This window comes from Euwallacea fornicatus, chromosome 7 (assembly GCF_040115645.1).
Source record: "Euwallacea fornicatus isolate EFF26 chromosome 7, ASM4011564v1, whole genome shotgun sequence".
Taxonomy (NCBI): domain Eukaryota; kingdom Metazoa; phylum Arthropoda; class Insecta; order Coleoptera; family Curculionidae; genus Euwallacea; species Euwallacea fornicatus.
The window spans coordinates 4,885,922-4,909,287 of record NC_089547.1 but is presented as its reverse complement, the minus strand read 5'-3'; the positions used below and the strand labels follow the sequence as shown (position 1 = coordinate 4,909,287).

Here is a 23,366-nt window from a genome sequence, read left to right as displayed (position 1 = left end):
CCTCCACCTCGTTTATCAACTTCGACAATTTTTCTTCCTCCTTATCCCCTCCGTCGCTTTGGTTCTTAAAAGTGAATTTTACTTTTAAGTTAAAATTATTAATTTATATTGATTTTTTGTTTAATAATTATTGTTAAAATTAACATTTGACGATTTTGGATGTTTTCTTTTAGACAAATGATTACGCAAAATATACACGATGTTCCATTTTAAAAGATCCAAGTTACGCCGGTACGTGTCAAAATTTGACGGTTATGGGAGTTCGTTTTAAATTTTCCAAAAACTTATGAACAAATCCTGGAGATATATCTATAAAAACAATAATAGTTGTTTGCAAAATTAGATGTTTTTATCATAGAAACCATTCGGGAGCATCAATGATATGCGCTTTTACTTCCCATAAAAGCAGTGGCGTAGCATTTTTTTTTAATAACCAACTTTGTCCTGATTCGAACTCCAATTATCTGTTTAAATTAAGGCGATTTTTAAAAAAATCGTGTCCTCCACTACTGACCCCGTATTTATCATGTCCTCAAACGGTTCCCCCTGTCTACGCTACCGCTCGCTACCGATCCCTGTTGCAAATTGTTAAGGCACACTGCTGAGAAAAGGGAATAATCCCCCTTTAAATTCTGAAATTTCGAAATCAACTCCAGAAGGATCAGAGGCGTGGCGGGCAAGGGAAAATCCCATTTCGCCCTTAGGAGCGGGCTACGTTAAAAAACTTACGTCCAAACAAGGATACTAAGTAATTTTTTGAAAAATTGGGTTGAAATCGTACTGCGCCAATGACTTTAACGCAACTTTCAACTCGCCCTAAGTGAATGGGAAATATCAGAGGCGTGCCCGCTCATTGGCGTCGATGGCCCAGTCGGGTTACTCCAATTTTTTTAAGGCTCGTTCCCAGATTTCCCTCCACTTCTAGGGCCTCATCTATGGACTATATTTTATTTTCAGTTGAAATCATGGAAGAAACTCCGGCGCTTCCGTCGCCAGTGGAGGCGGCTTCGTCGGGACACCGCCCCCTTTTGCATCACCTGGTCCTTCTGAAGCTTTTCCTGACATTGGCACACTACTAAAGGAAGTATTTAGCAAATTTACATGTTAATTTGGGAGAATATTTTTGTATGAAGCTGTTAACGTTGATTTCTCCTCGAGGGGAAAAAAATCTCTAGAGCTTCAGATCTATTAGACCTATTCCTAGTCAACAAACTTAATAATAAACAATCGAAAAAGTCAATTTCTATGATACACCGACAGGGTGTTTGCGTGTAAACACTCAAATATCTATCTTTATATTGCAAACTATTATGTACTGCTAAAAACGTTTCAGTTACAGTAATTGAATCTAGCTTGCAGGGTACCCATACTTTACATTACTATTTAGGACTTAAGTAAACGCTAAAGAAGAAGAGAAACACTTCTAAAAAAAATTTATATATTTCGTGTTAACGTAACAAATATAGATATATTTATGGACTTATACATATACGAGGTGGCGTGAACAAGTGATTGTATTATATTTATATTACACTCTGTAACTAAAAAATTGGAAACAATTTATAAGTCGAGCACTCGATGTAACAAAACGATGTTCTAAAAGTGTGTTATCATAAGTGTTATCGTATTTGCTGTAGCTGTGGCGTTCAGCAGGAGACCCATGGGTCGCGTCCAGAAGAAGCGACTGGTGGTCCTACTGAACGCCGTTAGGTGTGGGCGGTCGGGGCAGGCACAGCACGGCAGAGCCATCTGTATCTGATGCCTCTAATTACGTGTAAGTGTACCATGCACGAAACTCAAAAGACGAAAATTAAATATCGCCCAGGGGCGCGTCTCAGTTTTCAGAATTATTATAAATTTATTTTCTATCGCTGCAGCTTTCATTTCCTCCTCCGTGCGACCCAGACTTGACTCCTATTGACTTGATACTTAAATGTGTATAAATGCTCCGGGCACCCAATTTTTTTTCTTTTCAGTGGCGTGCCTATTTTCTTAAAAAAATTATTAAGAGTATTCGATTAAATTTTCTTCAAAAAAGTCAGGAAGGGCATGTCGTGCTGAGCCGGCCATTTCTATTGTGCTTCATGCTTCAAGAACTTATCCATTCGCTGGGAGGCAGGCGCGAATTTGATTTGATTCGCGCCTCTGCCCCTCATTTGCGCGTGTTAGTGCTTGCCTGGTCTTTCCTCCTTTTCATCATTTTTATCACAGATTTATTGCTCAACAATTAACTAACGAAAAACTGTTATTTATTTAAGGCAAAATTTTCCTGCACCCTATGTCTATATTAATAATTATCCTAGGCAATAAGTTTTTACGTTTGAAATGGAACATATCGCTACAGGGTGTGGCCAAAAAGCCGATTAATTAGGCGCCAAAACACGCGAGTGATCAGTTTTAGACATATCTTAGGTTAGTTTCTCGACGAGGATAGCTGTGATCCGTTTCATGCTATAGCGCTTCTGTAGCTGTAGCTTTTTGCCCACCCTGGATATTTTATATTGGGTGTTTTTAATAGTTGGTCATTGTCATCAGAGAGGAAGCTGAAGTAGGGGTGAAGGCTATGAGGATGAGTTCGGAATTATATGAAGTGTAACTTTAGAAAAAGTATTTCCTGAGGAATCAAAATGTGAGGAAAAACTGAGGGTGGCTTTGCTAAATTCCTAACTCATCTACTAATAATTTCTTGTGTAGAATAGAAAATACGTAAATCAATCATTTATGGCTGGTTCGCAGTTTATTTGCCTCTAAAGAGACCTCTGGAACGCCCAAATTACGCAGTAAGATGTTTGTTATAAACTGTTTTAACAAATGGAGCCTTTGACGAGACAACTTTCCTTCGCCATATTGTTAAGAAGATTTGGTATGGTTGTCATTGACTAGATTTTCAAAAATACTGTAAAACAACTAATGGTATTGTCATATTGTCTTATACCATGACTTTCTATAATAACACGAGGAACCTTTGGATTTACCCTCATATATTTTTTTGTATGTTTCGGTAATCTTTGTTACGTCTAGGTAATTAGTTATATATGGAAGTGCTACTTGTGCAAGGAAACGCTAAGCTAAAGGAAACTACTGTGACTGTAAACATTTTATTTTCATAAACAAGAATCTGAATGGAAGAATTACATAAGGAAGTGTCTCTTCACCATACTGTCAAGAATTCACTTAACGCTCGCTGAAACGATTTCGTTATTCACCAAATAGTACAGAAAACTGAAAACCAACTGCAACATTTCCTGACAACTAACGCCAGCTAAACCTCCTCAAACCCATCACATACTTAATTCAATTTTTACAACCACTGTACTAATTACTGTCCCCGAACAGTCTTTATGACCCATCAAAAAAATTCCTAATTTGTAGGACCTGATAATAAAAGACCATCAACGATAATACGGCAATGAAAAGCAATGCAAGATAACAAAGGTCCCCGCAAATTAATTACGTCCCAAAAGGGTCATAACTGCAAAACGATCCGGCCCTGTATGGTTCCGGTTCAGCTCGCGTTGTTTAATCTGACCCCAGTCCTTAATCCACTAAATTGTCCCTGTTTAATCTGTCTGCCAGAGCTTTGTTTTTCTCCTTCGTTTGGCGGGAATAAAAAAGACGACAGTGCTTCATTGGTAAAAAATGGGGGAGGAAGAGTTACTGCCATGTTTGGTTTTGTTAATAAAACGTAATACTTTAACCCGGTGGAATAAAGAGGATAGGTTATCAGGAACGACCTATGTAAAAATAGGGCTTTGTCAAGTCTTGGGCAACGCAGCGACAAAAACATCGGGTTGATTTTTCAGTTTCTTTTTGCCCGTCATTTCGTTGTAGCGGCCCGCTGTGATTATTTCACTTATTCGGTCATTACCAGGAGGGTCTCGAAAGTAAGTATAGGAGGCTTCAGTTACAAATGTTTGTATAAATTGCCACGAGATCAACTCATATGGAAAATTTTCTTTGTAGCGTGCTCCGATGAGGTGGGCTTCACCTCACCTCATGCATAGGAAATCTAACACCACGAAGCACTTGTTTACAGTTCAAAGAGATCGCAGAGCCAACGAAGGAGCTTTCGGCGCAAAAATCGAAGATGACTTGAAGAACGAAACATATCCCATAAGCAATAAAAGCACATTCCGCTTTAGAATCTTTGTTAAGGTGAGAACTGCCCAAGTCAATCTTCGGAAGTCAATCAATTCCGCAAATAAGCTGCGACCTCCTTTTAAGTTTTAACACACTAAAAACGACGTTAGGGAAAATAAATTATCACATAACTCTATATTCGTATTTGTTACCAAATTAGATTATTTAATAAATATACATATACAATATATATTGTGTAAAACTAATGTGCGGGGCTTGCTGCGTTCATTCCTTCGCTGAGAAGGGATGGGCAGGGCGAGCGTCCGCATACGGTTAAGTCTGCAGGCGACGACGCCAAAAATGTCTTCCTTAAGCTACTGTCTATTGTAATTTTTAAGGGAGCAAAATGAATTGTCACTTCGAGCTTCAACATACATAGTTCCGCAAAAAATTCCACTCCTTGCTATATACTTCCAGCTACCATACCACTATATACCAAATTCTATTGTCAGCAGTACCCTCGGACGTGGTTACTTACCAGATACAAATGCAAAGCTCGTAGATATGACAATAATTTGCTTTACAACAAAAATATTCATTCAGTAGAAAGTAATAGAACGTTGTTATCGATTATTGTTATGGTTTATTATTATGGTATTGATTCACGGACATATAGAAACAGATTTGTTATTGTTTAAAATTGCGTTTATTCGTTTTAAGTACTAGAAGGGTTTGAGTTCTAATCCAGCTAGTAGGTATACAACTGACGATTTATGTAAAAGATAATATGTGTAAAGTGTACAACTTGAGTCTCTATGTTTTGTAACATGACTAATGAATAAATGAAATTGTGTATTTGGGGGTGGTTTTCCTATAAAAGCTCACCTCCCAGGTGATCCCCAAATTCCAGAATGCACGTGGCATATTACTTGCCAATAGTATGAATTCACTTGAATTTTCGCTAGAGGCACCTGCCGCCGAGGCAGCTTCGGCCTCCTCAACAATGGCCGGGTTCGTCAATTTATTAGATTTGTTCCTGCCATTCGCGATTATTCATTTCTGAAATTCTGGATGTGGCAGGCCGCTTGAAGTACTGCGAAGGTCGGGGTGTCCCGCCAAAGGGCACAGTTCAGTTTCGTATAGGGACCTATTACCTGAAACAACCGCTGAAGCTAATTTGTTCGGCGAATACGTAGAAGTGCTTCCCTAATGAAGTTTTAACGTGTTTTGTGTTGTATCATTCGCTAATTCTCACATTTGCAACGTCCCACGAGCGAATACGAGTGAAAACCCCACGAGACGCTGTTTCTAGACAATATGATGAATGCGCAATTGCGCACTACGTTTCTACTGCATTTTTTCCTCAGATATATCAAAAATCGGTTTTATCTCGAGAATATTGTTGTGAATAACAAACATCAACAAATCACGCCAATTTCGACTAACTTAAAGTGCATGTAATCCATATTTTTATTGTACACAAACAATTGGACTATTGTTCCCGTATGACCTGTTTATCAGCGTTACGGAAAATTTGAAGTCTTATCAGTGGCGTACGTATTTCCAACTTATCACGGACAAATAAAACTAAACAAAGCAATTCAATTGCAATAGTTTTTAATTCAACATTTTTTTATCAACTTATTTTAACGAGCATACATTAACTCACGATTTAAAAATACTTTATAGGCTTACGACAACTCGGACAACAAAAGGGGATTCTTAATTTTTGGCAAACAATCACAATATCGCAATAACTAACATAAACGAATGGTCACAATAACGAGAAAATAACGAACTTATAAGTAACTTGTATAGTAATCACTTAAACTAAAACATTTAGGATTTTCTGCATCTGCAGATTTGATTATCACCCAGTTGGCGACGTTTTGAGAAGAAAGGTTCAGGCTCAGTTGCTGAACCATGGCGTGGCCCTGGTATCTTCAAAATCGTACAAGGAATTCGTGCGAGTTTAACTAAGCTTAAGTTACCATGCGACAACTCGGCCTCAGTGTGCCTTTGTTTGCCAGCAGCTGGCTTCGTAAACAACTTTGTTAAATATTAGAAATAAACAATTAATACGTGCTAAATATTCATCGACAGTCACAATCTCAATATGAAATCTCAATTTCCCAACTTGAAGTTAAGGGGAAACACTAAGTAAAAAAGAGGAAAATATGGCACTCTTATAGCTCAAGAACGGTTTTGCTTGAATTAGCGGCGTTAACAAAAACTCGTTTTTAAGCCTCAAATTTCCATAATTGCAAATCAACTGCAATTTCAGTCTTTAGGCGGGGTTCTTGGCGCCGGAATTGAACTTTTGGGGAAAACGGTCAAAGTTAAAAAAATAATGAATTCACGGGGAATATGACTAGTATTGATTATGACACATTATGATTTTCATGCAATTGTGTACACGACGCGTCTTTGGATTTCAGCTCATGCTAATAAAAATTATACAAAAAATACCTTATCGTTCCTATACAAAAACTAACTTCCTACAGTTTTGGTGTATTTTGCTATGAGTTACAAATAAATTATATATGCAGATGGTCATCAATCAGCTTTAACTCCAGTTAAATTCGGAATGATTATCATCTCTTCGTTTAAACACAGAAATAACTCCACATTAAAAACATATTTTTTCCTTACTATAGCGAACTCTCCACTGCCCTTTATCACTTGCTCAGGACTTGTCCCGTGGCAGTCACTTCGTCGTTGATCCGCCTGAAAGCTTCGCTCATCAACTGCCGAATGCGATCAGATAGCTCGTCCACGTTGTCCAAAGTCAGGCCTTTTGTGCATATGGGTTCCAATACTTGCACTATTACGTGGCCTAATCGAGGAAGATCCTAATAAGGTGGGTATAGAGGAAAGTAAGGCCGATCTTACCTTGGTCAAACCTCATGGCAGCTCTGTCCATGAAGTAATATCTGCTAAATATGACCGGGGTTATAGGCAGTTGTGATGAGATTGCCGAATGGAAAGCTCCCTTTTTGAAGGAGTGAATCTCTCCAGTGTTCCTGCGAGTGCCTTCGGGGAATATCCAAAGTTTTGTCTGAGGGAAGAAAAAAGGGGGTGCAGAGAGACGAAAGGCGAATTCGTCACGTGGCCTGGTACAGTGTAGCAGGCAGGAATTGCGAAAAAAATTCAGTAAGTCAAGAAAAAGCTACTGAAGTGGTTACATAATTCGCGCGAAATTGCGTCTATTTGGAAAATAGTTCGGGAATTTCTGAGAAAAAATGTTAAATCATAAATTGCACGTCAGGTTGAATTTACAAATGTTGTTCTGCAGAATAGGAATTTCCCCCACTGTGCGACGTTAGCCGGTTACAGGGGACGTTCAATGAATATTTAGGCGCTGCTTTTCCTGGCCACATTTTTGAGAAACTGCTTTGAAAATTGACGCAAACGTGAAAGTCATTAAGGCTATATTCGGCTCAAACCCTTGACCCATCCAACTTAAGCGTTACAGCGGTTAACACTTTCTACACCTCCGAGTTACACAACACACATTTTAACTCACATCGACCCAATAAGGCACCAAAAAGCATGACCATCATAACAAATTCGCTAGAGCTACTTACGCCACCCAAACGCCTCATTGCTCACAATATAAAAACGCCGTTTGCATGCATTAAAACGAGCAAGGGAATGCTCCTTATAGAAAATTACATCGCAAAATCTATAACAAATAAGCATTGAAATTACATACGTAACGCTTCAGGTGTAACCAATTGCAACTGCCTTTATCGAGTGACGCGTAGCATCATCAATTAAATATATTAAATTAGAAATGTGTTCAGCGATTATGTGTAAATTATTTATTATCTTTGGAAGCGGTCATCGTTAATTCCTTAAGAAACATTGTACGAAAATCAAAAGAACACGAAGTACAAAGATGTACATACGTCACAGTAGTTGATTAATGATATTAAGTTTATGGTTGTAATAATACACTTTGAAGGCACTTGACGATGATAAGCCACCTCGCGTTTCATGCATTTTTTTAAAATTATATCAGAGATCATTCGATTACACGATTATCTCTATGTACTAATTATGTACGAATTGTAAATGTATATATAGATGCAGCAAGTGAAGCGCCATGCATTATTTTTTCCAATAGCAGTAAAATAATAAAAATACGACTGTAACTCTCAATCGATACCCCGTATCCATATTATCTTAATAAATAATGGATAAGCCAACAAGGACAGGCCAGGGAACATCTTTTTGACGTTACTAGTGGTCGATATCTTTGGACGTCGAGTCGTAAATTCCATTAAATATTTACATAGATAATTTAGTGTTGCAATCAGACATAACAAAATTTGCTTTGAGAACGCAATTTTGCAGAAAAATACCTGAAAAATTATGCTAAAAGGAAGATTGAGACAAAAAATCTTCCTATTTTAAATGCAATTTGCTGAAGACTGGTTTGGAGTCTGCTTACTTTCATCAGTTGAAAAGAGTCTGCCTCAAAGCACAACATTTATCTCACCTTTTCTCCAGCTATTTTCTCCACTGCTTCCTTAATAACAGCCTTAGCCTGCTCTGCCTTAGTTTTCACCCTTGGTATGAAAACAAGACCCCCCAGCCAGGCAGCCAGCCCAAATGGCCATACCCAAAACAGTTCCTTTTTTGCTATCACTGTACATTTGCCCATTGTGGACCAAAGCTGGAACATTCCTGCAATTAATTGGGCAATATTAACATTAAAAATTCCTCCTTACAATGAGCTGTTACTTGCCTAATACATCCAAGCAGCTTTGATGGTTAGAGACTATAATGCATGCCTCTTGAGGTTCCAGGTATTCCTTGTTTCTGAGTTCCCATTTGACGCCAATTAAATGTGTTACTCCGCGACAGAAATAGGACGCCAGTCTGGAAATTAGATGAAAGAACAAAATGATGTAAGTGACAAACTCTTGAGCAGCACATATTTTCTCCTAAGACTATTAGTTTCAAACTGCAGCAGCTCCACTGCTCCCTCTTGAAAGTAGCTGCAGAGCTACGAATTTCATACCCACTATTCTCTCATAAACTTACATTAAATTCAGCACAGACAAGGGCCTGAAGCAAAACACTGGAATTAGTATTAAGGAGATCGTCATCACTACCAAACAATATACGGCGAATTTCAAGCAGTATACAAACGCTGGCCTGGTCTCGTAAAGAAACGGTAGCCCTAGCAGGGCCCCGAAAACGAAAACCTCCAGGTAGAGAGTCATGTTTCTGCCTCGCACTTCTCTTTAGTTATGATAATAAACGTGATTCATCGCGTTACGTATCCACCACATACCCCAAAAGATAAAAGGGTAATTTAAACTAAACGAAGCAGATAGGGCGACTAGTGCGCTTCCGATGAACGAAAAATTGATTAAATTTCCCCGCTGCTGATTGATGTTTGTTTAGATTGGTTTTATTTACGTTTGGAGGTATTGACGTTTATCTAGCTGGCAACGTACAATGCGCAGGTATATACAGGGTTGCATAACTTCAGCAGTTGAAGCGGTCATCTCTTTTTATTGTGACTCTGAAGACAAAGAAGGAAAATATATTGAAAGATAATTTAAAAAATTAAAATATTTTCAGATTTGTCTTCTTTCCCTCTAATTGATTGTATTGAAAGGAGACGCATATAATGCAGACCGGTCTTTTGCTATTAAGCGGCAAAAGTTTTCAATTGAATCTGTGACGTTTTCATCGGGATTTGACGCCGTTTTGAATCTACTTCCAGTTTTCGTGAGTATTAAAATTCAAATAAGTAGAAACTTTGTTTTCGTTTCACAAGTATCGAATTTATCTTAAAACTTAATCCATTGATAAAAGTAACAACTTCCAACCATAATAATTATCGCAGATAACGCGGGGCTTCGAACTGCTTTGGCGTGTGATGCTCTAATGTAACAAAATTTAGCACACTTTACCAGAAGTAAGTACCCCCGACCTAATTGATTATCGCATTTGAAATTGAAGACGAATTCAATACGGAATATGAACCTAGTTTATAGAATAAGGAAACATTTATGAAAAGAAACTCTTCAGGTATGTCAAACTTGACTTTATTTCACTTCTGTTGCTCCTTTTTGAAATTTGCACACCTTGTATTGAACTGAAGTATCCGCCTCCAAAGTAACTTGAGCTGCTAATAAAGTTTGCATCATTCCTTGCACTATTGTCAATTCTTTAGCCAATCGATTTTCTCTTGCTAAAGTTTCATGTAGCTGCACCAGTAAAAGCCCTTTAATGATATTTAAAAGGATTTGAATGACACTATTCTTACATCCACTTACGAATATCTGCTGGCAACATGTGGCAATACTCAGCAATTATATCTAGGAACTCATCAGCTACATCTATTAACAATCTTTTTAGCCTGATATCTGTAATATATCTTCAAAGGCAAAATGGTAAAAAATCTCGCAAGTAAAAGTAGAGGAAAGTACCTTATAAGAAACCTAACTAACTGTTTTAAAACTTTTGGATCCCGCTCCTTTAGACTTTTGGCAAGGGCTTTCCTTTTCTGCAGCTCTCTTAAAAGGGCCATAGTTCTCTCTGGATGTTTGTTAGCCACAAATGGCATTAGAGATGCATTTAAGGCTTTAGAATATTCAAATTTCCTCAGAAAATGGTCATATTTAGCTTCCTTGTCATACCTGTCTAATCGTTAATTAAAACAAGTGTTAATATAATTTTAACAAGATAAACCCATACGTGAGTTCAGGAATAACTTCATCAATTCCATGAAGGATGTCATTATGTTTGTATTGAAAAACTAATTTTTTTGCGGGTTTTGCTGATTGGCTGGTATCAGTTCTTCTTTGGACTGCAATTACTCCATCTGCTAATCCTGCAGCAACAGTAGAGTCATCATTGGCTATGCCTACAAATCATTTTTTTGAACCCAAATGAAAATGAATAAAACTAAAACAAAGCATGGTAAGAAACCAACATAAATATTAATAAAATTCAAAAATAAACTTACAAATATCCCTTACCTAAACTCAAAATTGCATTTGGAAAGTTCAAAGTATGCACTACCTGAAACAATGCAGTCTCTCTTTAACTAAACCACATTTTCTCACCAACTTACCTTAAATGACCCAACATCAAATATCTTTACATGGCGATCCAAACTAGAAGACAACAGCCTTTTTCCCTCTGAAGCAAGGCGTAGACAGGTTACTGTTTTATGGTGCTGCGCTAATGCTCCTCTCAATTTGCCCCCCGCTAAGACATCCCAAATCTATCAACAATCAAGTTGTGTCTCTGTTTTTGCTATTATTCTTAACAAGTGAGATAAGATTATTTGATTTTCAGAATGCTTACTTGACTCTGAGAAATAATCCAGCAGAGAATAATTACCTTAATGTCAGTACCACCAGCACTTAAAAATAGTCCTCCGCTAGGCATAAACAACAAAGATTCTATGGGGCTCTTATGATCCATAACCATAATTTCTTTGTTCATTCTAGTGTCCCACATTTTAATGATGTTATCATAACCTCCAGAAAGTAATATATTTGGTACATCAGGACTAACTATACCGGCCCTAATATAATCTGAGTGCCCTTCAAAAGTGTGTAAAGTCTTTTCAGTAGGTACATCCCACACTTTTATGGTTTTGTCATCAGAAAATGATACAATTTGAGGTTCTTTATGCACAAATGCTACTCGATGAACTGGAGCCAAATGACCTTTGAATAACCTATTAAAGAACATAACAGTTTTAAGTACTTCTCTCACATAAAATTATTTCTTCAAATAGTAGTTTGCCAATTAACTTTTGTATACCTAAATGTGTCCACAATCTGTCTCTCATTATTTCTGCTTACCTCAACATACTTTTAGTAGAAACATCAAAGAGCTTAATATTTTTCTCTTCCCCTCCTGCAAGTATCAAAGATCCGTCACTGCGAAACACAGCACCATATGCATTTTCTCTAAACCGTGATAAATTTTTTGTTACTAGTTTGGTTATTGGGTTATAAATTTGCACTCTGACTGAGCACGTTACAGCGAAATAATGGGGCTCTTTAGGGGAAAAATCTATGTAATCTATGGCTCCAAATTCTTTCACTAACACTGGTTGCTGCAAAAGATGTTTGGTTGCAATAAAAGGTAATTTCTACAGAAGAGAATACGTCTAGTAAGGTTGAAATAGAGGTAATAGGAATTATGGGTTGTGGGGAATGTCTTGGTTTTGAGACCAAATAAAACGTATTTTAAAGTAAAAACAAGAATCGCATGTTACCATCACAATATTGTAACGAGAATATTTTGCTTACAGTGAGTTGTTTCCAGTAAATTAAATCAGGAGTAATATCAGGACCTTTCCTTTCGTAGATTTTCGTATTTAGCCTCTTGAAATTGGTCATTTTTTATTTATTTTAGGGGAATTTCTTCGACTTAACACAAAATAATATACAAATAAGCTCGTTCAAAAATGAGGTTAGAAATTTTATTTTACATATTTCAATGTGACATTAACTTGATACTTAAATACGTTCGTACGACTTGGAATCCCTCTTGTATTACTATACAAGACTGTTACAATAATCCATTTATTATACTTTATATTTCTTAAACAAGTAACTTTTAAACCGTAGTTATACACAATAAATCTTCACAACTTTCATCGCACTCCTCTATAGCCTCACCATAACCATTAAACTTGAGATTTTGCATTTGAGAGGGACTCCTGGTATTTCTCAATTTCTCCAATTCCGGACCGGTAGGCCTTTGGTATATTGGAAATTCATCATCTTCGTCTTCAAAGCTGTCTATCATTCTCTTCTTGAGAAACTCTTCAGCAAACTGCAGTGGCAGATATAACTCGTTTTTCCCATCAGTCTGTTCCGCGACCAGTAATTCGACTTCTGTGAGGTAATTTTGAGTAAGTTTTCAGTAAAAAAGTTTAACCGTTCACCTGGACTCTCAGTTTCGTTATCTGCGTCTTCGTCGAGACTCGTCGGATGCGTATTCACCACTCGAGTTTGGTCAAATTTGCTCCAATCTGCTTCATAACAATTCTCTTCTCTGTTGAACGACACCATGGGTTCAAACGTGTGGTTCCACAAAATTTCATGGGATAAGTAACTTGATTTAGCCTCAATTGAGACCCCTACAATGATCCCTACCACGACTTTAAATCGACAATGTTAACGACTAACCAGTGCTTTCCACTGTGGCATCCAACACCACAATTATCTCAACCCTCTGGCCTTTCCTCAACTCCGGCACGGTCAAGTCCATAATGGGCGAGTTTTCGTCAATTTCGTGATAAATTGTTAGAGGCCAAACCATAAACAAGCTACGGGGGCCTTCGTCTGCCTTCAGAGACAGCTCTGCGATGATTAATTTTATTTGCTGAGACACATTGCGTACGTGTATTCTAACCATTTTGATAGCTTTGCAGAAGCTCTCCCTCTCTAGTCCTTTCAGATTTCAGCAAAATTGCCCTAACGTTAACAGCAGCCAAACGACTCCTCCTGATATCACCCACCCTGAACATAAAACAGAGTTTTCCGTCCCTCCTAGAAATCACCCCGTTTCGGGAGAATTGCACCGTATTTGTAGCGTGTTTGGACCGAATCAGTTTTGCAAATACTATACCTAGAAAATCGTGTTATTGTATGCTCTTCTTGAGGAAATTAATATATCTACTAATTGCGAAAGAATCCAGAGTCATCCCTATGAGACACTGACAAACCATGAGGAAGATGGCTTCTGGACACTCTTCAGTGATGACTCTGAGGCCGTAGCCTGTGGTGTGTTGCGTCTCCAGAGAGTAGAGGAAGGCCGAGTGAAATCCGTGGATGTTGACAACACACGGAGTCCAACCTGCACGGTACTGATTTAATACAATTTCTCGAATTTTCCTGTGTAAGTTTTCCGATTTTTATTTTTTTGAAAATTTTCTCTTAGATATACAGGGGTCCTATGGGGGAAAGATCAACCTGTGTATGAGCAAATGCAAGGACGGGCAAGTAACGTTCAATTGTTCGAACAATCGGGAATATTCGTTCGCCGTCGCGTCGACGGTCTATGAGCCGAGTTTCCGTCTGAGAGGCGAAACATGCAGCGGCTGATCAGTGGCGCAGAAGGAGTGGAGTTTTAGCAACTCTTTTTGACACTGAAACCGCGCGAATAAGTAACTTTAAAAACATCCAGTAATATACAGGGTGTTTCACTTGCAAAGGGCAGCTCCCTAAAACTTCACAAAAATGACGTCCCCCTGCATGGTAGCACTGAGAAAAAATAGCCCTTTCCTCGATTTTCAATTAATACCTGATTCCGCTTGACGCAGCGGTAGATGGTCCTCATGCAAATCGCCATGGGTGAACGCAATCAGCCACCAAACCAGGGCGAAAATCAGCCAAGACCCGAAGAATTCCAAAGCTATAAAAAAGTGAGTATTGACGAGGATTCACTGAGCCACGGGGCTCTCACCCAAAAACTGAAGGGTCCACCTCCACTGGGCGTCCAAAAGAGTCGTGAAGATGTCCTGCAGAAACTTCCATCTGCGCATTGAAGACATCTTCTTCCTGTAAACGTTCTTGCGGCCGTCTTTGAATATAGCCCTGCGAGGCATTTTTCGGGACTTCCACGGGATCCAGGTCTTCCTAATAACGGGTTTTGGTTAATTTCCAGATTGCGAGCCATAGCTTTAGTTACCCGCGCACATCTTCGGCCTTCTGAGAGAGCCATCGCACGTCCCAGATGGTCATGGTCTTAGCACAAACTAACCGTTTTTGGGTAAGTATCGTAAAGAATTTCTGATTGATTACATCCTTTAGTTTTGAGGATATTACGAGCCGACTAATAAAGCACCGTGTGGGTAGCGCAAACAGGCAAATATTTGGCAATTTATGTCCGCAAGGCTCTGAGGCACTGAGGCCTCCTCGGGAGGAGAGGTGCGCATTAAATGCGGCCCGAATCAATTGGAATTGGCACACAAAAGAATCCTTTCATAGGGCTTAACTGAGTAACTATTTTTAGCGTTAATTGTGAGAAGAGTTCGCTTTTCAACACGTGGGGACACTGAGCGTTCAATTCAAAACCACAGACCACAGATATTAAAGTAATTCGAGAAATAGATACAACATGATCACCCAGTTTAACTGGGTTTAATCCTTTATTTGCTCAGATAACGATTTCGAAGCAGTTCAGTGATTCAGGTAGATCTAGAAAATTCAGTCGTGTTTCTTTCAAGATTCTCACGCAGTTGTTGCGTTTTAAGTACCGAAACCCTCGCATTTGCTGGATCTATTTTCCACAGAGAAACTGGAAATTTAGCTAATTTAGCACGTAGGTCAAAGGAAACATCATCATCAGGCTTATATGCAGTTATTAAATCGTTACGAAAAAATTGCTGAGGGTCAACACAATAGATTAATGCGATGCTCAAATAAGTGGTTTAGAGCCAATTGGTTAGTGGCACCCGCAGTGTTGATTCAAATTTGAACATGTCGCACATCTGTGTGGGTTCAAAAGTGATTTTGATTGTAAGTACTTATTCGGGACCTAATCAGATTTGTGCAGCGACAGGCAATTCAACCAGTTATCAGCAGTTATTCTTTGCAGCTAAGATGAGTCGTGCAGAAGGCAGGAAGAAGATAAAATGGGAGACACCACTCCTTCCTATCTAGTCAACAAGAGGCAAGGGGAGATTTTTGCCAAATTTCACATCGGATCCAGCACCCCTGATCTACCCGCGTTTGGAGCGGAGAACAACAACGGCGCTGTGCAGAAACATCCCTTCGACTTCGGCCTGCAGAAAGTGGGAACGCAGGCCAGTTTGATTACGTGCAACAGCTCTTTGCCCAGGAACGATGGATCCAAGTGAGTAGTTTCTGACGTTTTGACCGACATCCGGGAGACTACTGCCTGTTTGGGTTCCGCGGGTGGCACCTACTAGTTCCCCTAAATCACCTATTCGCTGAAAGTGCGTGTGACCACCCTCAGAGCCCAAAAACTCGCCGACCCGTAGTCGTAAACGTAATTTTCGTCCGTGACTACAGGATGAACTACGTTTATAACCACGAATTCAGATTTTCGAACGTCGTCGGTCGGGTGGTGTTGAGGTTGTCACGGCTCCCTTTCCGGGTGCACGCGAATATTTAATATCCCGGAAAAGTGCGAAAGAAGTTACGTTGCTCCAGAAGTTGGCAACCCCGCAACGTTCTCTTGTTTGCCAAAACTCACAGTCGACATTGCGCGCTGCGCGCCTGACACCTAAACGCGAGGTTGCCGAATTGTGAAAATCGCCCCAAGCTGCTCGCAACGTGCGTTTGAACGATTTTTGGAGTTGATCTCGTTCGGCACTTCTTCGCAGGCCAAAAATTCGATGTTTTTCCCGTGGTTCCGTCAAACGTAACGGCATTTTCGACCGATTTAAAACGTACCTGTGCCGCTTAAAAACCAACAGGCCGGAACTCCTCCGTCGCTCTAATTCCAGTAGCAATAACAATGGATCTCCTTGGTATTTTTTCGAACCAAACACATTTTAGCAAATAAATGTGGAAAGCTCATGTGATAGGAATCAAAGAGATAAGGTCTATCACGTTACTACCGATATCTTGAACTCAACCACACAATAAATCAGAGACTTTCAGTTTTCTTTTCCATCGGGCCCAGTTTACACTTTGATGAAAACACATACGAGGTGCTAAGTAATGATGACTATTCCTGACAAATTAATTGTTATTAGCGATCCGGTGCAAATAAATGATGCCTTGAATAATTTATTAATAAGAGCAAATATTTTGTCAAAAAGTGCTCAGTTCGCGTTTTAATCGCCGCTCTAATAAGGGGGCTCGCAGGGGTCGCAAAATGGAACGCGCCGGTGACAAGGGGTATCTGCTGGAGCCTGAAAAGGGATCTCCCCAGATTTCCGCCAACGGGGATTTGACCCCTGGGGTTTATTATTATCAGAGATTTCATTCGAGCCCTGGTTCTCCCGTAAGCAGGTAGCTATCCCGAAGTTTGTGTTGTCCATAACAATGTCTCTAGTGAGAAAATATTTTTTTTATTTTGCACCATAAACCGAGCAAAATCTAATAGATCAGTTTATCGTTAATTTCTGCTATAATTCATTTTTGATTTGTTTAAATATTTGAGTCCGCCATGTGATTAGTACATAGCCGTGACGTACGTGTTTGTAACATTCTACACCGGCTGCACAATTGATTAGACCCGCACCATCCCTGATTTGGTGATTCCCCCCTCCTCCTATCAAATATTGACCGTCCTGTATATTTGTTCAATGGCTGAATAACATATAGCGCTAAAGCACACATTTACCATCAACCAAAACGACCGGGAGGATGTTTTAATTTCGATAAAACGTTTTATTATTTCCTTGAGATCTCAGATGGAATGTCAGACAGTTTTTAGTCGTGTGCAAAAAGGTTTCGGATGATAATAAAATCAGTATAAAAGAAAATTGCTAGAAATGACCGTTGACAATACTAAAATACACTGGATCAAGAGGAAACTGAAGAACTTAGGAAGGTAACTAGGACTCAAACATTTAGTGCCGGATTTGTCGAGAGACGTCAAGGGGCTGTATCTGTGTACATTTTTTCTCCTACGCAGCAGACTGAGGTGTGCCCCACTCGACATAAAATAGCCCAGTGGAGTGCCCGTTCCGATTCAAAAGCGATAAAATTCTCAACCCATTGGGTTCCACCTCGTCGAACGTTTAGTGCCTGAGCTGGGAAAAGAGTACGCCCGTCCGCTTTTTCTACAAAATAGGCCCAAATCCGCCCCGTACACTAAAAAATTGCTCAGTGCCTTATCAGCCTTGATTCGGATCAATTGAACCGTCTAACGTTGAGCTGCACTTTAACTTAGAAGAAAATGGTTCCTTAAGACCTCCCGCGTTTAGTACTGGCGCGTTTGTCCTTGACGATGCAAAAAAATCGCCGAAAACGGGGCTCCCCGTGGGTTCACAAGTGTGGCGCTGGGGCCAACCGAGCAATCGCAACTGTGAAAAATCCTTAAAAAGTCGATCGAAAATAAAAATAGTGCAGTGGCGTACCTGCAGTACCTTTCGAAAGAGATAAAGTGCGCAGCCTCGAGATGCACCTGTCGCGCATTTAGACCGGGAAAACGGTGCCTAAAGTTGCAGTTGGGCAACCCGAAAGTCTCTGAAATGCCCTAATAACCTTCGGGTTAGTTCGGGTTAATTAAATTTTGGGCGAATTTAGCTGGTGCAACGCCGTCGGAAGGGTTTAATGGGATTATCCAGACTAAAAGGTAAATGGAAACGTAGCGATTGGCAGTTGCTTCCAGCTGCCGCTCTCCGCCCATAAAGCTCCTTTCGTAGCAACTGCCGCTGACTTCGACGGCCATGTACCTGCGCGCAGTGTTGTCGCGTCGCTTCCAATTTCCAGTTTTCCCTGCACTTCAACAGTGCTCGATTTTTTTAACAGATTACTCGAGTATTTTGCCGATTCAACCGAATGTAAATAAATTATTTTAAGTTAATTATACACACGCATTTGCCCATTATCGGGATGGAACAAGTGGCTGCTCATTAAGGTAAAGGTACCGTAATCGAAGCCACGATACACTCAACATAATTATCTAAAAACAGATAAAAGCACTGATTAGGTCTTTGTCGAAAGCACCTTTAATCAATCCAATTAAACACTATTATTTCATTGAAGCTAATTTAGTGCATCGCCACTTTTTTGAGTCACAGCACGATGAGACCTTGTCCGAATAGTGCGTGCGCCTAAAATAGTGAAATAAAATAGTGATCATCGTTAAAAAGCCATCTCACTAAGCTACGGTTTGGAAGAATTAGGACGTCAATTGCACAAGAATTGGAGATACACACAGGTAGACGCGCTCAGAGAGCCCTAGAAAAATCGAATTCAACCTGATTTAGAAAAGGATCAATGGGATTTGGGATTTCGACTGGTTTCACCGGACGTATATCAACGTTTCCTCTACAGTTTAAAAAAATTTAATCTTGTCCTTGACGTATGAATTTATTTGCAGGAAATCATATAGGCCAAATGCGGTGCGAAAAATGCGCAGAAGGGCCGTGTTCAAAAACGGGGACTGCAACATCCTGCAGTCACGAATCTCAAAGAGGCGTCTGCGCTATTTGCAGGACATTTTCACCACTTTAGTTGATTCCCAATGGAGGTGGACCCTTACGATATTCGCCATAGGATTTGTCGGTGAGTACTTGAAAATAAACCATAGAAAAATACTTCTATCCCCCCCCTTTAAAAAGGTTCTTGGCTGATCTTCGCCCTTATATGGTGGCTGATTGCCTTCACCCATGGCGATCTAGAGGAGCAGCACCTTCCTAGCAACCAACTCAATTCAGACTGGACTCCCTGCGTCTTAAATATATGGGGTTTCACCTCCTGCTTCCTCTTCTCCATTGAAACTCAACACACTATTGGTTACGGAGTTAGGACTACTACTGAAGAATGTCCGGAGGCAGTTTTCATTATGTGTTTGCAAAGCATCGCCGGGATGATCATCCAGGCCTTCATGGTGAACTTCGCCTTGAATTGTCTCAATTTATTAAATTATATCGCCATTGTCTAGGTGGGCATAGTGTTTGCTAAAATGACACGTCCGAAGCTCAGAACTCAAACTTTGCAATTTTCAAAAAATACTGTGATCTGTCAACGAGATGGCCAGTTGTGTTTGATGTTCCGAGTTGGAGATATGAGGAAGAGTCATATTATTGGGGCCAGTATACGTGCTCAGTTGATTAGAGCTAAGAAAACCAAAGAAGGAGAGGTACGCACAGTGGAAAATTACGACAAAAGTGATTTTTTAATATTTTTTCGATAGGTTTTGAATAATTTCCAAACTGAGTTGACCGTAAATGCGGACGGTTGCGATGGAAACCTTTTCTTCATCTGGCCCATGACCATTGTCCACAAAATCGATTGCAATTCGCCCTTTTATCACGTGTCCGCCAGCGATTTGTTGCAGGAGCGATTCGAAATTGTAGTGATTTTAGAAGGTGGTGTTTCTTCCAGTAAAATTAAACTTATTTGAAGGGTTGTATGTGGGTTTTAGGTACAATCGAGAGTACCGGTCAAACCACTCAAGCAAGATCGAGCTATTTAGCCAGCGAAGTGCTTTGGGGGCATCGATTTGAGCCTGTAGTTTATTACAACAAGGACAGGCAAGGGTATGAGGTTAATTACTCGAAATTTGATAATAATCTAGCTGTGGATACGCCACTGTGTTCAGGAGCGGAGTTGGCTGAGTTTTATCGAATACAGGATTTACCAGGTATGTATTAATAATTAAAATAATATATTAGCATTAAAAAACTCCTTCACCAAATTGTTAAGAAAGCGACTCGACTAATAAATAAAAAGTTCGACTAAAAAATTGAAGTGTCTAAATAACCTTTCCTTCGCCAAACTATCAATATTATAAACAAATTTATATTTTCTTCTGTTCTGTATTAGATTATAAACAAAACCAGTCGTGGTTCTGTTTATAATCCAATACGATATATATCTTATTCAAATTAATAGTAATATTTGCTTCTTATTAGTAGCGCTTTGCCGCTGTATTAAGCAGCCGGTAGTTGCTTGCGGAAATAGTAATTTCCACTTAATCCCCAAATCGGGTGCACGATGTCAGCCAAAACGAAATAAATAACTCATTACCTACATAATACCCCTGTAATTGACTACAATGTGACCGTGTAATATGAATTGTTAGGCTGAGCAGTTAATTTATTATGCTAGGTGTTATAAGATTATTCTCCATATAAGAGGTTTTCCGTGGGGGCTCACACTATGCTAAAAAGCATCGCTAATGTCAGTTATTTTACAGTATGTATTTTTTTAATCAACTCAATGGACTTTTTATGTTTTATTTTAGATTCCGAAAAGCAAGCTTTATCTTCAGAGCAGCCCAGCTTTCTCCTGAAATCACCGCCGGTTTCGTTGAAAAACACCTCAGGAGATGCGAAAACCCTTGATATTGATGATGATTCTGAGACCAGGCCATTCCCCACTGATTATTTATAATCGCCCTTAGCATTAAGAGATAAATAGAGAATTGATGAAACTAGCAATTTGAAGCTTGGTTATCAGTTCGTTACCTCTGGGTCCGTGAGGGTAAGAAAATATACAAAAAAAAATAGCTCATAAAGTGCCCGAATTTTAAGCTCTATGGAAAATTCTTTAATTTAACTAGAGAAATACATAAATAAATAAATAATTAAAATACAAAATGAGTGACCTGTTAATCCACTAGAATCCATAAAACCTTAAGCTATATTGAATTTCTTGGGCTTTTTTCTGACGATCAGTGACTCGATTATAGCACCCGACATGTCTGGCAAGATATTATAGGATCGTACGTGGCGGGTTTCTAATAGCAACTCATTTGTCCTGATTTTGGAGAAGCATATATTTCCTCTGAAGCAGGAGTGCGTAGAATCGTTGCAATCGTAAGCATCCACGCTATACGACATGCAGTATGGGAGGTGAGCGAGGACTGTTTTGGAGCCTAAAATATATTTTGTATGTATGAGAAAAATACCAAAGAGACATAGTAACCCAATGTGGGATTACGAAAAAGTAAACTGTGAACAAAAGCACTTACCCAAGAAGAAGCAGATCATCAGCCAAAGAAAATTGGACGATTTCATGATTTTTAATAAAAAAGTTTGTTGGTAAAATGTCTGGAAAAAACTGTTGACTTATCGCCTTATTTACTTTCTTCACTGTTTTCCCAGCCAATGAATCTTTCCTAAACGGGTTCCTTTATATAGAGAAAAACTGCATATCCGGTGAATATCTTCGATAAAAATTACCTGTGACTGTAAATATAGATAAGAAACTAAGTCGTGGTTCCGTACCTATTGACTATTTTGTGGCAGTAGCAATCGTATTTTATGCTCTATTAGTCACAGCGCTATAAAATCTGGACACTGTAGTATCCACAGTTTCACCAAATATGGAGTAGAGTGCTTCGCTAAAATGTTTATTTGACGATAAGCATGCTGTTTGTGTAGGTTCCGTAAGTTTTTCTGGCTGCTTATCCAACATTCAGAGAGCTTAGAGGGCCTGCTCGTCCCTAAATTCGATAAAATCGTCTCGAAATTCTAATTTACGCAATGCCCCCTTGCAGCGCCCGTAGAAGTACCAGTTCATAATGACTTGCCTGCTGTGACTGTAGGGCGAAATGCCTATTTCACTGAACTATGATAGCTGATTATTTAATTAAAAACAATAATATTAACAAACGCAAAAGTTCCTACGCTCTATCTTTTTGCAGAAACTGATAAATTTGAATAATTAAGTTATTGAGGCAGTAAGTACTTATCTAATGGTTTCAAGGCGAGAAATTTTTTCGACATTTTGCCCCACTCGAAAGTGCAAATATTTTGATCTTTTTAAACCGTTTTTACCTTTGAAGTGGATTATCAGACTCAAAGCGCAGGCAAATCAGATATTTAAGGCGTCGGCTAGGTGCATTGCCCTTGTTCCTGCTATTTAAAATACATTGTGCTCGCAAGTACTCAATTCTTTTTTGTTTTTCACTTTGCATCATAAAACGTTCGATTGCGAGAAACTTTAAGAATTTCCTTTATGAAATAGTTTAAATAATTTCCTCTTAAATGAATTAAATTGCCGAAGGGGCACATTTTCCTGAGATTTAATCGAAAATCATCGCAAAGTCAATCTGGCGGGCAATGCACAAATGCTTGCATTAGTCGCGAACCTGCCACTTTCAGTTGTTTTGTCAGCCATTATCAAGTAACGCTCCCGCTGTCTGCAATGTTTTTCTTTCATCACTGTTTTCTTTTTTTTACGTGAAATTCTGGCCCTAGAGCCTCCAGGACTGTTTGGGCGTTTAAAAATAACGAAAAACAACACGTCGAATTCCCAGCGGTGTTTGCATGGTATTTACATACAGCAAAAACCCATAATCGAAGCTCGTTGTGTCGCGCCGCGTGCAGTTTTTCCCCCGTCAACTTTGTTCAGGTTGGCGTACGCAGAAAATAGAAATCGCTGAATCGTTCGCTACAGCTCGAAGCCATAGCGACACTTTCGAGGCCAATTTCGGCAAGGATTTCCGCGAATTGGGATGTGTCGTGTACCGTCAGAAATGATCAAGTATTTTCCTTTTATGGACCAAACTTTTGCTATTTTAATGTTTGTTCTGTTTAACTGCGATTAATAAATTGATAAAAGAATTTATAGCGAGACGAAATTCCCCCTTTTATATAATATGCTTCACGAAAAATCTAGAGAAGTTTTTCACTTGAG

General features: G+C 39.3%; 5 protein-coding genes across 17 annotated transcripts in view; 2 read left to right on the top strand and 3 right to left on the bottom strand.

Moving 5' to 3' along the window:
* Positions 1 to 4,938, top strand: part of LOC136340083 (uncharacterized) — a 62,529-nt gene extending 57,591 nt beyond the window's left edge. For 7 of the 8 annotated variants that reach the window (XM_066283816.1, XM_066283822.1, XM_066283818.1 and 4 more), the window contains one exon: positions 958 to 4,938. In XM_066283816.1, coding sequence (XP_066139913.1) covers positions 958 to 1,079 — 122 coding nt within the window. In that variant the 3' untranslated portion in view covers positions 1,080 to 4,938. The remainder of the gene's footprint in view (positions 1 to 957) is intronic. The other variant, XR_010732253.1, reaches the window with a different exon arrangement.
* Positions 4,939 to 5,680: 742 nt separating this feature from the next.
* On the bottom strand, positions 5,681 to 9,506 carry Agpat1 (1-Acylglycerol-3-phosphate O-acyltransferase 1). Its single transcript, XM_066283824.1, has 5 exons — positions 9,133 to 9,506; positions 8,834 to 8,967; positions 8,585 to 8,772; positions 6,973 to 7,138; positions 5,681 to 6,916 (listed from the first exon to the last, which is right to left on the bottom strand). Exons 1-5 carry the CDS (start codon positions 9,312 to 9,314, stop codon positions 6,759 to 6,761), a joined length of 828 nt encoding a protein of 275 aa, XP_066139921.1. The 5' UTR covers positions 9,315 to 9,506; the 3' UTR covers positions 5,681 to 6,758.
* Positions 9,507 to 10,132: 626 nt separating this feature from the next.
* On the bottom strand, positions 10,133 to 12,551 carry LOC136340079 (U3 small nucleolar RNA-associated protein 15 homolog). The gene is made up of 9 exons (XM_066283808.1): positions 12,375 to 12,551; positions 11,922 to 12,178; positions 11,452 to 11,794; positions 11,180 to 11,332; positions 11,085 to 11,127; positions 10,801 to 10,969; positions 10,533 to 10,742; positions 10,380 to 10,480; positions 10,133 to 10,327 (listed from the first exon to the last, which is right to left on the bottom strand). Exons 1-9 carry the CDS (start codon positions 12,462 to 12,464, stop codon positions 10,149 to 10,151), a joined length of 1,545 nt encoding a protein of 514 aa, XP_066139905.1. The 5' UTR covers positions 12,465 to 12,551; the 3' UTR covers positions 10,133 to 10,148.
* On the bottom strand, positions 12,523 to 16,701 carry LOC136340081 (ATP-sensitive inward rectifier potassium channel 11-like). 3 transcript variants are annotated; one of them, XM_066283815.1, is made up of 8 exons: positions 16,494 to 16,701; positions 14,539 to 14,711; positions 14,377 to 14,487; positions 13,753 to 13,929; positions 13,486 to 13,701; positions 13,260 to 13,433; positions 13,016 to 13,210; positions 12,523 to 12,965 (listed from the first exon to the last, which is right to left on the bottom strand). In XM_066283815.1, the coding sequence occupies exons 2-8, from the start codon at positions 14,678 to 14,680 to the stop codon at positions 12,685 to 12,687; spliced, it is 1,296 nt and encodes a 431-aa protein (XP_066139912.1). In that variant the 5' UTR covers positions 14,681 to 14,711; positions 16,494 to 16,701; the 3' UTR covers positions 12,523 to 12,684. The 3 variants fall into 3 exon arrangements, with proteins under 3 accessions (XP_066139912.1, XP_066139910.1, XP_066139911.1); XM_066283813.1 differs by lacking the exon at positions 16,494 to 16,701 and adding an exon at positions 14,764 to 15,171; XM_066283814.1 differs by lacking the exon at positions 16,494 to 16,701 and adding an exon at positions 14,772 to 15,171.
* LOC136340080 (ATP-sensitive inward rectifier potassium channel 12-like) lies at positions 15,444 to 21,322 on the top strand. 4 transcript variants are annotated; one of them, XM_066283809.1, is made up of 8 exons: positions 15,444 to 15,593; positions 15,673 to 15,930; positions 19,099 to 19,283; positions 19,340 to 19,608; positions 19,663 to 19,860; positions 19,915 to 20,089; positions 20,146 to 20,364; positions 20,968 to 21,322. In XM_066283809.1, the coding sequence occupies exons 2-8, from the start codon at positions 15,710 to 15,712 to the stop codon at positions 21,114 to 21,116; spliced, it is 1,416 nt and encodes a 471-aa protein (XP_066139906.1). In that variant the 5' UTR covers positions 15,444 to 15,593; positions 15,673 to 15,709; the 3' UTR covers positions 21,117 to 21,322. The 4 variants fall into 4 exon arrangements, with proteins under 4 accessions (XP_066139906.1, XP_066139907.1, XP_066139908.1 ...); XM_066283810.1 differs by lacking the exons at positions 15,444 to 15,593; positions 15,673 to 15,930 and adding an exon at positions 16,719 to 17,057; XM_066283811.1 differs by lacking the exons at positions 15,444 to 15,593; positions 15,673 to 15,930 and adding an exon at positions 17,408 to 17,601.
* Positions 21,323 to 23,366: the final 2,044 nt, after the last annotated feature.